The following is a 13,964-nucleotide window of genomic DNA, read 5'->3' on the forward strand; positions in this document are numbered from 1 at the left end:
GAAGACTGTACCTCTGAAGCCTGGACGACTGAAAACCCAAACAGCAGCAGTGATTCCAAAATGTTGCAAAGCTGAAAAATGTAAATAAACCAGAGAGCAATGTTTTCTTTTCAACTAAGTTTTTAACATGATTTGCAGATGGTGGTATAAAAAAAGCAAAATAAATACACGAGGACAAAGGGCAACTTAAAACTTAAAACAATTCCGATCAAATACTAAGTTCACATCTGCCAATAAGGTTGAACATAAAACAATAAAAACAATCATTATAAACAGTGCCACCACACACAGTTTTCATATATTTATTAGATATAATTTGTTAAATCACTTTAACCTTTATTTAGCGGATAAAAGTAGGAAGAAATATTTGTATTTTGCAAATATACTGTATATTTTAATAACACAATTTTGGAACAACATACTGTATGCTCCCATCAAGATAATGTCTCTTTCCATGAGTTACAGTAACATTACTTTGTAGAAATACCGATGTGCTCAAGTCTTGTATTCAGCAAGAACGGTCAAACACTCGACTCGCAAAGCTGCAACGTCAGGTCGTCTGTCCATCACAGGGCCACAAACAACCGTCCACTCTCACACTCACAGTCAATTTAGAGTCTCCAATTTACCTAACCCCCCATATTGCGTGTTTCTGGTCTGTGGGAGGAAACTCGGAGAAAACCCGCACGCACACGGGGAGAACATGCAAACTTCGTGCATAAAGGCCCCTGTCGTGAACCCCGGGGTCTTCTTGCTGCAAAGGCAGCTGAAGCTAACCACCACACCAGCCGTGTGGCCCCGCAACCTAACATCAACCAGTAAATGTATCAGTGAGATTTATGTGTTTCCATTATCGTGTTTCTGAATCAGACTATTTATGTAACCAAGTGAGGAGGAGCAACACAAGACCCCTGGAAACCCCTTCAAAGACAAACAAATGCCACAACTGCACCACCCTCTCTCTCATACACACGTTAAGCCAATGAGCAGGCAAAAGGGCATTATTTTTAAATCTCAGCCAGGTGCTTATATGAAAGTGGTGCTTGTGCCTGCAGTAATATACACCAGGCGCGGGTTCCCTCACACTTGCTCCTGTTAAAGAGGAGGACTGCAGTGGCGGATTCGGTTTATTCCTAAACTGTGTTAGAAACAGCCATAATGTTTGGTTATGGGCACAATCATTTTACCTGGAGTGGAACTCTGAAGGAGCTGGGGGGATGCTGTCCAACCCTCTGCACAGGTAGGTGCAGCCAGAGAGTGTGTTGTATGTGTCCTTGTGCATAAGCCATATGTGTCATTTATACAGTATACAGTGGTGAAAGAGTGAATGATGCAGGGTGGGTCTGACGCCTTATGTGAGGTTGGTATTAGACACAGAGCACTTTCACACACTACAGTGCCAATGCAGAACCTTGACTTATAGGCAGTCACTTTAGCCAGCACATTTAGTTGCAGTCTAAGCATCACATTGTGGCCTATACTGTACTACTGAGTAAAATGTCAGCCATCAAAGCGTTTTAAAGGGACAGTTCAGTTTTTTCCCCACAGTGCGTAAACCCAGGTGCGCTCTCAGTTTTTCCTACTGTTCCTGCTGTTTTCACTGGCTATGTTCTTCTTGTTTAACAGGGGAAGCTCATTTCAGGCTTGGTTATTTATACATATATTCTAACATAAGTTCTGCAAATGATCAACTACAACAAGGAAACGCCATTATTATGTAAAACTGAAATGGTATAATAGTATTTGCACAACAATGGGCTATATCGGCGAGCAAATAACACACAGCTATTATTCCACAGACTTCCTCAGCAAAATCCACTGGTTCTGCCTTTCAGACAGTTCCTCCAATCATCATTTGTCCTATCACTGTCGAGCTCACCGCAGTGGAATAAACCCTATTCTGAGCCGTCCCATAGAGAACAGTTGGAGCTGAAATTCGAGTGGTTTTGAATGTGGAGGCTGCTATGGGAATATGAAAATCACATAAGACGATCTGTCACCCGTGATAAACAGCTGATTCTGAACTAACTAGTGACACGTAATCGCGTTCTAGCGCAAGTACAACACAATACATATCTGACGACATTTTAGAGGAAGCTGAGTTTCCCTTGCTGTCTTAGATTGCTCTAAGACATAAACTTGGAATGATTGCACCACTGGCACCACTGGTGCAATCATTCCAAGTAGAATTTACATTCCATCGTTTTCACGGATGCAAAATTAAATGATCTGATTGTGGTGTCGTGTCATGTGTTTATTTGTACATAAATGCTGCACTTGTTTGCTCATTTTACTCCTCTTCATAGTCAGTAACTTTCGGATCTTTTATAGAATTGAAACACACCGTCTTCTTCAATACGTCATTTTTATGTGGATCAGACACGCGACAGCACCAAACCAGGACGTCATGAGCGGATCGACTGTTCACGAGTTTTCAGATTAGCATGTTTACATCCAATCAGGCTTTTATTCTGATCGCTTGTGTTCGTCTAAACATAGCTACCGAGAGCGACCCTCCATGTCTCAGGCTGGGTCCCAGAGCCTGTGGTGCACCGAGGTTGCACATAGTAAAATCAAGGCTAACGATGTGTCAAACCCGATACCTCCACATATCATATAATCTGAGATTCTTCCTACAGTTTGGAAAGACAAACATTATAAAATGATATAAAATGATACAGTGGTATCATTTCTGCCATCAACTTCTCTTAAGTAAGTAGCCAAAACTGACAAATTGTTGGTGTCAGTCAAACTGCACCACTATCTGTACTATGTGACTGTAATGTCCTGAATGTGAGAGTGCAATCTGTGTCTTGGCTCTCTACAGTGCAGGGACGTCAGATCAGAGGCATAGCCGAGAGGAGCAAAGTAGTATCCAGTAGATCATGCCAAAGGAAAACTGGAGCAACTGTTAATGAAACTCAGCGAGGGAACAAATTGATACTCTTAAAATGAGAGTGAGGATGGAGTAGGCAGACTTTCAATCATGAAGGTTTGGGCTGTCACAAAGAGACTGAAACTTTCCTTACTATGCAGTACATTACAAATACAGTCTTTTTTTAAAAAAAATAGATGAAGTGTGAGACAGACTGACAGACAGTGTACAGGTGTACTGTCAGTAGTCCTCGCCAAAAGTCAAATCTAAAAAAAGACTCCAAAACATATATAGAATCCATATCTCTCCATAATCTGATCTCAGAACAGCAATTTGTCCCTGTGGGATATGATGTTTTCATTTACAACCCACTAGTGGCAGCAGTGTGCTATTGTCTCTGGAAATGAGTTTTCCTTTCTGCCGTTGCCTCTAAACACAACAGCAAATTAAACAAACAGGAAATTCCACATGTTGTACTTTGACAGTTGTGTCGCTGATTTTGCATTTGGGTTTTGATTTGTGAGACATCCTGGCCGCCACAGTTATGGCTGCAGTAGGAAGGGAAAACATGTTATTAGTAGTTAATAATTAACAATAATACACATTTGTTTCATCCACAGGTGATTCAATTTATTATTTGCTTTTTAGGGTTTCTTTGCAGCATAGGAGATTTTGTCATTGGGAGGACCTGTATGCAACAAAAAGGTTTTGTGGAACAGCCAAAAGGTCTAACTACTCTCAAAAAGTCCCCTCCATTTTATACCAAGCCCAGAAGAGGAACTTGATTTATTCTTTACTGAAAGCTTATAATGTTTTGTGTATGCCAAATTATGCCAACTGCACCTTGAAGAGGTTTCTGGAGTTTTGAAAAGGATTTTCTTTAAGGGAGGGCTCCCAGATTACCCCTTGTTTATGTATTTTGTAAGTGTATATATCAAGCAAATATAAACACTATAGTTTTCCAGAATAAAGACATTTAGTGGATTAAAACACTACTAGAATAAGCAGGAGTTAGCTGGTGAGTCTGCTGCAGAGTGTGTTGCACACTCAGTAATGTGAGCTGAGTTATAGATGGAAAGCCCAGAGATACATATCACATATGTGTAGTGTCTGTTGTCTGTCGCCACCAGTGAAAAAGATTAAGACGACAGCTGAGGCAACACACTGGGTCTTCCCTCATTATTGAGTACATGTACAGTATGTGTGTGTGTGTGCGTGTATGTGTGCGTGCATGCATGCCTGTCTTTGTGTGTGTGTGTGTATATATAAATGTGTCTCAAGCCAGGGGAAACCTGGGGACCGAAGTGTGTGCATGACTTGAGACATGTGGATTAGCATTCTGTCTCTGATGGGAATAACAAGGCCCCTTTGAGCGTTGTCATGTGTCTCAAAGTGTGCGTCTGAAGCCAGGTTCGGATTGCTCAACGTTGACCTCATGGAGAGAGTCTGTACAGTTTGTCTCATGTCTCTGGTCAGTGAATATCTTTGTATTACCCCTTCGGTGGTTTAAATCAGTGTACAGTACTGTCAGTGTCAGTCAGTGAGTTTACATGCATGTTAAAAGCACGATTTTAGTTGGACTAAGACAATAATTTGATCTTCTTAATGTCATGTAAACACGCTGGTCTTAGTCGGACTGACAGACGGGGTTAATGCGATTCATAGTCCGATTACTTCTGCATGCCTACGCTTAGTCGGACTGGAGTCGGACTTGGTGTTCTTGGTGTTCTGTGTACGCACCACAGTTTCCTCTCCAGTCTTTGACCTGGAAGTAGAAGGAGACGACGTATAAACTGCAGTACTGTTGCCGGCAAAGATTAAACAACACGGTGGCGTCGACCCACATGTGGACTGATGAGGAGACATGTACAGCAGGTACGAAACATACAGAACCACAGCACAAGCCATCTTACCGCCCATCTCGTCGTTGCTGTGACGTAAAGGTCAACAGGAAACTGATTCAATACGCACTAGTTTATAGAGCGATACAGCGCCACCTACAGAAGCGGAGTCAGACGTACACGGCCAAGACATTGATTTTCTCCTCCGCATGTACACTCCTGCCTTGTGTCCTGTACATGTTTCAAAGTAAAAGCATTATTGTTTCTGTTATCTGTTTCCAGTCATTTCTTTCAACAAGGCTTTTGTTATGAAATATTTGCAGGACCAAAGCTGGTAACTTATTAAATATTTGATGACAGGTGTAAACGGTGGCTGATGGACATGACAAAGGCTCACCTTTTTGGCAAGCAACAACTCACTATTGCCCTTTTAATGTAAGGTGTTAAGGAGTATTTTATTATTGATTGAATATTAAAGTGTTAATTACCAAATGAATAACTTAATTATAAACCACTTATATAAATCCTTTATAATGGTTGTCTTTTTCGTAGAAAGTTATACTTTCTTTTATTAATTTTTTATTTTTTTAATCCTAAAAGACGGGTGTTTAAACATTCACTGGTTGCATTTTGTCCCTGTATTTGTTGTGACATATATGACGGCCATTTTTTTCTGATAGAGTTTGGTGAGTATCATAAAAAAAAAGGAATAATCTGAGGTTAATTTTATATCGGACACCTACCCTTAGCCCCTGAGGTCTGCCTCTGATTATAGTTTGTGTCCTGTAGCTGTTTGGCTGGGCTTGTCGAGGCCTTTTTATAGTGGTAGCCTTCTCAACACCACAGCACAAATGTTTTCTGGAGCACTTTATCCTGCAGGGATAGGGTTACACATGCGCAGGCATGTGTGCATGCCCTTAGACACAACAACATACACGTTTAACCAATTTTATTTGTCTCCATGTGTCGAATAACGTTTTACTGTACCATGCTGCAGCATGTAGGACGATGATGCTGTCGGAATGAGAGGACACATACAAACACATAACTGCACACCCAGACACACACACTGCTAGAAGTCATTGTATGACTTCTCTCACTTTGTTAGACCCAGCAGCAGTGTTGCATGTGGACGTCTGTGTTGGTGTTAGAGAGAAAATGAGACAGACTGATGCTTCAAGTTTCACTTGTGTGTGTGTGTGTGTGTGTGTGTGTGTGTGTGTGTTTGGGGGTGGGGGGTTGGTGTATGCATGCACAGGACACTCTTTGGATATCCACTGTCTACCTCCCCCTGACTGACGATCTCCATCAGCCAGAGTGACCCTATCCTTACTTCTGTTCGTCTGTCTGTTTGTCTCCTGTCTGTTTTTAACTGTTTGTTTGTTTTATTGTCCATTTATCTGTCTGTGTTTCTGATCAACTGAACAATCTGACTGGCACAGAGCAAGGACGAGTAAGAATGTCAGCCTCCCCAAGCACCTCGAGCGGCTTAGAGGTCCTGCTTTCTGCCCTGCAGGTAGGATCTACTTTATATTTTAATTGTGTTCACTCTATGGATTGAAACTGACCACATGGCTAGATTCTACACTTTTTACCTGTTTAGTTGTTAGATTTTTACATAGATTACATACATTGTGACTGTTGCAGTTTTTGATATTTGCAAAACTTTTTTATCATGAAATTATCAGAATCTGGTGATCCATGCTGGTATTTTGGATTATAGTATGCTCACAAATAGTTGACCTCTGTAACATCGCTCTCAGGCAGAGTTTAAAGTACTATTGTAAAGCAATTGTTTCATACATGTACAGATGACGTCAAAAAAATAAATAAATAGTAGTCCCATGACTACAGCAATCTTATCGACCCTCGTTTTTTCAGCCGCCATGGAAACTATAGCGCAGATGTAGGCACAGAAATCATCGTGAGACAAACTTCATATGTAATTCGTGAAATATGCGTATCCCATTAATGCCAGTGTAAAAATGATCGCATGTTGACAAAATGTTCTTGCTGAAAAAAAATCTGTCATTTAAATGTCACACACCTAGGACATATATCTTAATCTTTATTTTTAATTTATGAAATCTACTTTTCATTGTTTCACCGCTGCTGGCAGCCACGTTGACAATGGGAACGAGCCTCCATATCGACTGGTTCTCAGTAACTCATACAAACACCTCCTTTTCTACTTTGACTAAAACTTTTCCCCCCCAAAACAATAACTAATTGCACTGATATCAGACTGAGGCTGATACCTAATTTGCAGAACAACAACATTAATGAAAAAGTTAGTTAAATTTGGAATTTAAAGTACAAACCGGCAAACAATATTATTATAATCCTAATATTATTAACTTTTCCTTCATGTCAAGATAGAAGCTGTTCTATTTAACTAGAGTACTTGTTGAGTTGCTGGCTTATAACAACCCTTAGCTACTGTTATAATATTTCCATGTATCAACAAAAAGTGGCTGACCACAATCTGACATTAATCGCCTTTTCTCTGCATGAGGTGTAACTCAGCACTGATCCTAGCCAAGGTCATGACAGATGACATTAACACCAGATTCTAGATTGTCTTATATATGGGCCATGACTGGTACAACGTTGCAATAAATACACATGTATTCATCACAGACAAAAAAATATGTAAAATGAGAATGAGATAAGGTGAAGGAATACATAATATTATGTACACTCCCAGAAAACACACTGTTTACGATTGAAGTGCGATTGACCATATGACCTGTGCTGACATGACATGTTTGTTTTATCAAAAACAAACAAAAAAACAAACAAATGACGTGGAATTAATTAATGGCATAATTTATAAGGGCATGTTTTTTTTAGATTACATTCCTGCTTTGGGTTACTGCTGTATCAAAGGTATCAAATGTGCATCAAACCTGATCCAAATTGCGCACGCTGTATATCAGGTTGTCATAATTTGGTTTGTGGTAGACACTTGAGCCTTAGGAAGTGAGCTGACATAAAAATAATAATAACACTACACATCCTCTGGTCTCTCATCAACAGTCCAGGAGGAAACGTGACTGCAATGTATGGATCTGGTCACACCACAATTTTGTCTGTTGTGTTTTCCAATTCCGAATTGCATTTTAAAAACATGTTTACAGAAATGTTTACTCTAAATCTGGTGCTTAACATTTTACATCTCATTGTGTTTATTGTAAGTTTACATACTGTCCATTTAGACGGATCAGAATCAGAATTTGTTTGACTGTGAAATAGAAAGGTGAGGCTGCAAATTTGCCTGCTTGATGATAAAACTGTCAAACCTCATCCAGCAGACGTTGTTCACCTGGATGACCAGTAGCTATGTCACACACAAGTGGGTCGAAAACATGTCTCTCTTGGGCCCAGTAAAGTATGGTACCACAGTGATGGGTCATTTTTATGAACAAATAGCATTTAGATACCACTACTACTCCGAGGGCCTGGCCAGTCATAAAGTGGAAACAAGAGGAAACTACATGAGCCACAACCTCAAAAGGGGAACGTGCCACTTCTCTAACCCAGACAACACATTCACACATGGTCTCCAGGAGAGGCATAGATCCTGGACCTCTACAAAGACAGAGGCATGACAGAGAAAACATTGAATTGGATGACATTTTTTCACCTTTTGCTTTGATGGCAGCAGTGCAAACTCTTGACGTTCTGTCAATCAGCTTCATGAGACCAGTCACCTGGAATCATTTAGCAACCGTCTTGAAGGAGTTCTCAGAGATGCTGAGAACATGTTGGTTGCCTTCTCTCTGCGGTCGAACTCATCCCAAACCATCTCAACCGGGTTTAGGTCAAGTGATTGTGGAGAACAGGTCGTCTCACGCAGAACTCCATCACTCTCATATATAGCCTTGAATGATGGTCACTGAGCACAAACCAGATGAGATGTCATGTCATGCCAGGTGACAACCTCATAAACCTGACTGAGGGAATGACAGAAGCGTGTGAAGCTGTCGTCTAGGCAAAACGTCTTTTATTGTTTTGATTGATTAATTATTAATCTACAAACATCAGTCCAATAACCTTGCAGTCTTGCTTTGACACACTTGAATTTTCTCTCGGGATAGTCATGTCACTTGGCCCTATCAGAAATCTGCTGACCCAAACCAACAGAGTTTTATTTGGCTCCAATTGTAAGTGTAGTGTTGTCTCTATTTAAACAGGCAGATTGTTGGCCACCCATACAAGCTGCCCCACATGCAAATATGGTATGCTCTCTGTGCCAGGCAGATAGTTGGGCACTGCCCGATGTCTTTTCATACAACACACACACACACACGGGGAGATGTTTGGCTGGACCCAAAAAAATTGTGTTTAAACTGCAGAATTTAATCAGCTTACACACTGTCATCAGCTGTATCAACAGACCTTCGACCATGCTGAGACTATTTTAACCATTCTGGATGAGGAAATCCTGTGGGAACATTAGCATTTCATCAGCATAAAAACAAAATAATATATCAGATAAGTCAGTGTAAACCTAAATTTACATTTTCTGTGGAAAACGCAGGACCTTTTTCTCAGTCTCTCACACAGTGGTCCCCATTGGGATGGTTATTTGCCACATTAAAAAAAAAGAAAGGAAGAAGAAAAAAACAACTTTGATACAATATGGGAGGTTGGTGGCTGTCAGACCGTTATGCTCAACATGATAAATGGTAGAAAATGAATGCATATTTCTTTGTGTTTTTGTTTCTGCAGAATGAAGGGGATGTGGAGAGCACCTTGAATATCCTCAATGTCCTGGATGAACTTCTGTCAGCCGGTGTGCAACTATCAGCTCTTGAGCACTTAACTGTATTAGATATGAGGAAAGAGCTTAAAGCTTGAGTTGCAAACACATTTTTAGCTTAGTTGATGAAATCCTCTTCCAGCCTTCAACAAATAAAGTTGGTTTTGGGATTTGTGCAGTTCATAATGTTAAGGGTCCAGGGTGTAAGAATTAGCGACATCTGTTGGTGAAACTGCAGACTGTAACAAACAAAAAACTCCTTTCTCACATGTGTCAAGAAAACCATGGTGGCACAAAGTACAAGGCCATGAAAATCAAACATTTTATTTTATTCGAAGGTGATTATACACTAAACAGACTTCAATCATCATCAATCATCTGCGTGATAGTCGTCCTCAGGAGTAAGCTGCAGACAACTGGACATGCTTGAGGTGGAATGTCTTCAGCTCTACTCAAGCAATACCAGCTGCCTACAGCTAACTCCTGAAGATATTTAGGGCTAATCCTATTTCTGCCATTGTGTCTGTGAAGGTCCTCAGTCATCCAGGTCAAAGTCTTCCTCTGTAGTTAGCTGTATAGGCAATTGGACTTGCTGGAGCTTTTCTGCCAATATACCCCCCTATGGGTTACACACTGGATCTGGACCACTGGACCTTTAAGTGCTTTCTTGTAGATTATCTCAGTATTCTTCCAGCTTTGACACAACAGCAGATGGCATATATCCGTTGTATCAAAATTGAGTCTGAATTATTTTCCAGACTTGTAGACCTCATTATTTATCATTATTTTACTGAAATGGTCAATTTAGTATCTCTGGAACAATTCGGTTGTGATGTTCTAGTGTAACCTCTAATTGTGTCTCATCAGGTACCGATCGACGTATCACGTATTTGATCAGTAAAGGTGGCAGTGAGGCCTTGCTAACCTTGCTGGTCAAAACTGGCCGCAGTTTCTGTCCCAACTACACTATTCTGCTGCCACTACTGCACCTGCTGGCCAAAGTTGGACACAGAGGTGAGGATTCATGAAATGTTATGTTTAGTGTTATTTATTACAAGGCTTTTGTAAAGTCAAAGGCCAAGCTTAGACACTCACAAGCTCGCGTGTATCTATGTGGCAACATGTGATCCTGGATACTGGTCTGTGTCTTCACACTTGTGGAAATGTGCTCCTCTGTGTTTGTGCAGACAAGCGTATTGGTATAAAAGCAGAGGAGGCTGACGCTGTTCTGCTGACCCTCAATCTCCTTAAACACAACACCAAACATGCCAGAAGGGCCGCAGCCTGTCTCTGGGTCATTCAAGTGTTTTCGTCATCAGGTATCAACACTCAGTTACGCAGTTGCATGATTTCATTCATTGCAGCTTTGGACACTTTTGTTTCAACTGAAGAATTCATTTAACATTTGGTGCAGATCTGGGTTTGTGTACTATATTTTTGCCACATTTTTTCTGTCAGGATATTTATCAATATTCTATGAGAGTCAGCAATTTGATTTAATTTATTAGCTTGGTGTGTACAGACCTTTATAATAAAACAAGTGTGATTTGAACCTCACATACAGTATGAGGCAAACAAGATACTTATTTCCACTAACAGTGTGTAAAGGATTAAGCAGCAATAAAGGGGCTGTGAGTGTCTGCAGTCATGTTAATTATACATTTTTCAGGAGTCTGTGGAAGGCAGAGGAGAGCTCTCTCTCACACACATGCCTGCTTCATCCGGCAGAATGAACATTTTATTAATTCAAAAGGTTCATCAAATTGAATTTTTTATGAATAATACAACTTTTCTTTATTTTTTGTTGCACTTTTGACTTTTTAAACGAATAATAATAAAGGAATGGGACAGAATTACAATCATTATTAAAAAAACAACCGATAAACTGGAAACTGTGGTAAGAGGCAAGTATGAAGTATGAAGAAACCATCGAAACAGGCTTTACTTCTTTTTTTTTTCTTTTTCTTTTTTATTTTAATCTTCACGTGCAAATCAACTCAAGGTGGAGAACAGTTATAGCTTTGTATTCAAACTCATTTGTTGATTAATCCCTGTCATTTCCAACATTTTCATGTGTTAGAATTCAGGGTGACAGCTTGTTTTGTGTTTTCGTTTAGTTTCTACAGCAAACCTCATCGGAGAAAACCACGGACTGGATGTAATCTTTCACTTCATCCCTCAGTATTCCACCAAACATCTGCACACCATCAAGTATGTATACCTAGGTTTTTACTGCTATTGCCAACATTTCCTCTGTGATCCTGCGCTTGAAATCCATTAAATGTATTACTTTATTAGTTAAACACTCTTAGATGACAATCTTGGATGGTTTACTGCTTGGTGAATGCTTCACTCTCATTTACTTTTACATGTCACTGCTAACCTTCTTCTTAACTAAGAAGTACAATTTTGTACAATTCTACAAAATTCAGTGTCCATCACCTCCAGGTTGTCAGGTAAATGATAAATAAAACTGATGGAAGCAATAGACCCTGGCTGACCCATACCATTAAATGTAATCCATTTCTAAGAACCCAGAAGTTGACCCCAGTGACTTGTTTATTTATATTTTGGCAGGTTGTGGATCTAAAATTAGAATCAAGTTAGCTAGGCTTGTTCCTATGCTGTATCACAAAGTGGCTGTGCTAACCTCATCCACGCACAAACTTGCAGCACAGCAGTGTTAAAATCATAGATCAGTATAAACACATTCTTGTTGTCATACATGCTGAAACCATACACAGAATCTTTAGATTTTATGAAAAACATATTCCATCCTTTCTTGGAGCATGATGAGCTCAAAAATAATGGTATTTGGCTCCATTAGCAGAATTGTCCAGTAGCACGACGAGTACTGGACTGTCTGTCGAGCCCCATGCCAGGCATACCAACCCTGGAACAGCTACTAGTGAACATGATTCCCTCCCCAGGGGCGTGAGGGAATCAGATGATCTGACACTGCAAAATTCTGTCCTTCAACATGAGTTTGCTGTATCCATTCCATGTATAATCCAGTTTTCAATGACTAGAATCTGGATTTCCAATTGCTACTTTAGAGATTTAGTTTTTTTTTTAATTGTGAGCTGTGAAATCCAGGTTCTTCATGAGAGCATTGAGGAAAGATAAATGCTATTTTCTCCGTGAGTGGCAGTAAGGCGACCGTTAGACATGCTGGTTGGCTACTGTCCACACTGTTAAAGCAGTGAAGTCAATTGGACCGCCTAAAGCAGGACTACTAAATCCATCATCCACTCTCAACTGTCAACAGCAGTTAATCTTTCAGTCTCATCTGTTTGAAAGCAAGGCACTACATTATTTTTTTATTATCCTCTTAATATCGCTGCTGGTGTGAGCTACTGTAGAATGCAAAGAGGATGTTTTACTATAAATGCAATTCCAGAAAGCAGAGTTTTGCAAATGAAAGGATGCTTGAACTTCACTTCACCTCATGGCTCTGTAGGTGTGATATTGTTTACAACATAAAGCTGCATTAAGCAGGATCACTGAAAACTTAGCTGCTCCCTGACGAACATGGACAGATGGCCTTTTTTTAATTGTTGTCAGATGACTTTAGTATTTCTATTGTAGGAGGTTATTTGTTGGTGCTATAGTAATAATCCAGCACCCGAAGAGACCTGAATGCAGAGTGGCTGTGGTGGAACAGCCAATACTAGCACCCAATTTCTTTTTGAACTGCCTCCTGTGATGGTGCAGAATTGGCTGTGAGGCTGTAAACATCACGGATATCACTGATAAATAATGCCACAGAATCCATGCCTCTCTGTACCTTAAACACCCTTGAAAACTTTCACTGAGGCAAAAAAAAAAAAAAAAGAAATCAGCTGTAGTTTTGTTTTCCGTAATAAATTATGGTCTCTTGTTGGGTAAAGGCCAGTTGGCCTGACCTGGCAGTGACAATGACCTCCATCTGAGGAAATGGGCAGTGAAAAATTGTCTGTCAGCCACATGGCTGCATGCCACCCAAAATCTAACACCATGTTCAAACACCACTGGATCCAGCCATAAATAGTTTATTTTATGGCATGTCTCTTCATGTACTATATCTCACATCTGATAAATACTTCTCCTGTTATTTTTTTTTTGTGACATCCTGAAATGTTGGTCTATTTATCTTAAAATCAGCACCGGGAACATCTCTGTAAAATCCATGTGTATACTTATTATTTTTCTTGTGCGACACTTTTCAATGTGGTACCACAGGGCGGCACTCAAGATGTCTGAGCTTCTAATTTACTGAACAAGCTGGTCAATATAGCCATTACTAGTGTGGAGATGATTTCTGCTGTCTTGCTTTACTTTCCTGGTATAAATTCCCTCCAGTGTTGATAACCAGCTTGGTTAGTTTTTACCTTTGTCTTGTTATTGTCCAACCCATTGTATGTTAATTCTTCCCACTCATAGTCTTCTGAGCCAGTTTGTTTGTTCATTATTTCCTTGTTTTCACGGTTGCCTTTTAAAGTTT

The 13,964-nt window shown here is 40.1% G+C and overlaps 1 protein-coding gene across 3 annotated transcripts in view; it reads left to right on the top strand.

The window, feature by feature from the left end:
- Window positions 1-984: 984 nt before the first annotated feature.
- LOC131470425 (cytosolic carboxypeptidase 4) overlaps window positions 985-13,964 on the top strand; it is a 34,991-nt gene continuing 22,011 nt past the window's right edge. The window contains exons 1-6 of one of the 3 annotated variants that reach the window (XM_058646239.1): window positions 985-1,240; window positions 6,159-6,232; window positions 9,451-9,514; window positions 10,349-10,495; window positions 10,669-10,800; window positions 11,599-11,692. In XM_058646239.1, the coding sequence (XP_058502222.1) occupies window positions 1,159-1,240; window positions 6,159-6,232; window positions 9,451-9,514; window positions 10,349-10,495; window positions 10,669-10,800; window positions 11,599-11,692 (593 nt within the window). In that variant the 5' untranslated portion in view covers window positions 985-1,158. Of the gene's footprint in view, window positions 1,241-4,170; window positions 4,347-4,567; window positions 4,751-6,158; window positions 6,233-9,450; window positions 9,515-10,348; window positions 10,496-10,668; window positions 10,801-11,598; window positions 11,693-13,964 lie in introns of those variants that run through there. The other 2 variants (XM_058646242.1, XM_058646240.1) reach the window with 2 other exon arrangements.

Source organism: Solea solea, chromosome 12, assembly GCF_958295425.1.
Source record: "Solea solea chromosome 12, fSolSol10.1, whole genome shotgun sequence".
NCBI lineage: Eukaryota > Metazoa > Chordata > Actinopteri > Pleuronectiformes > Soleidae > Solea > Solea solea.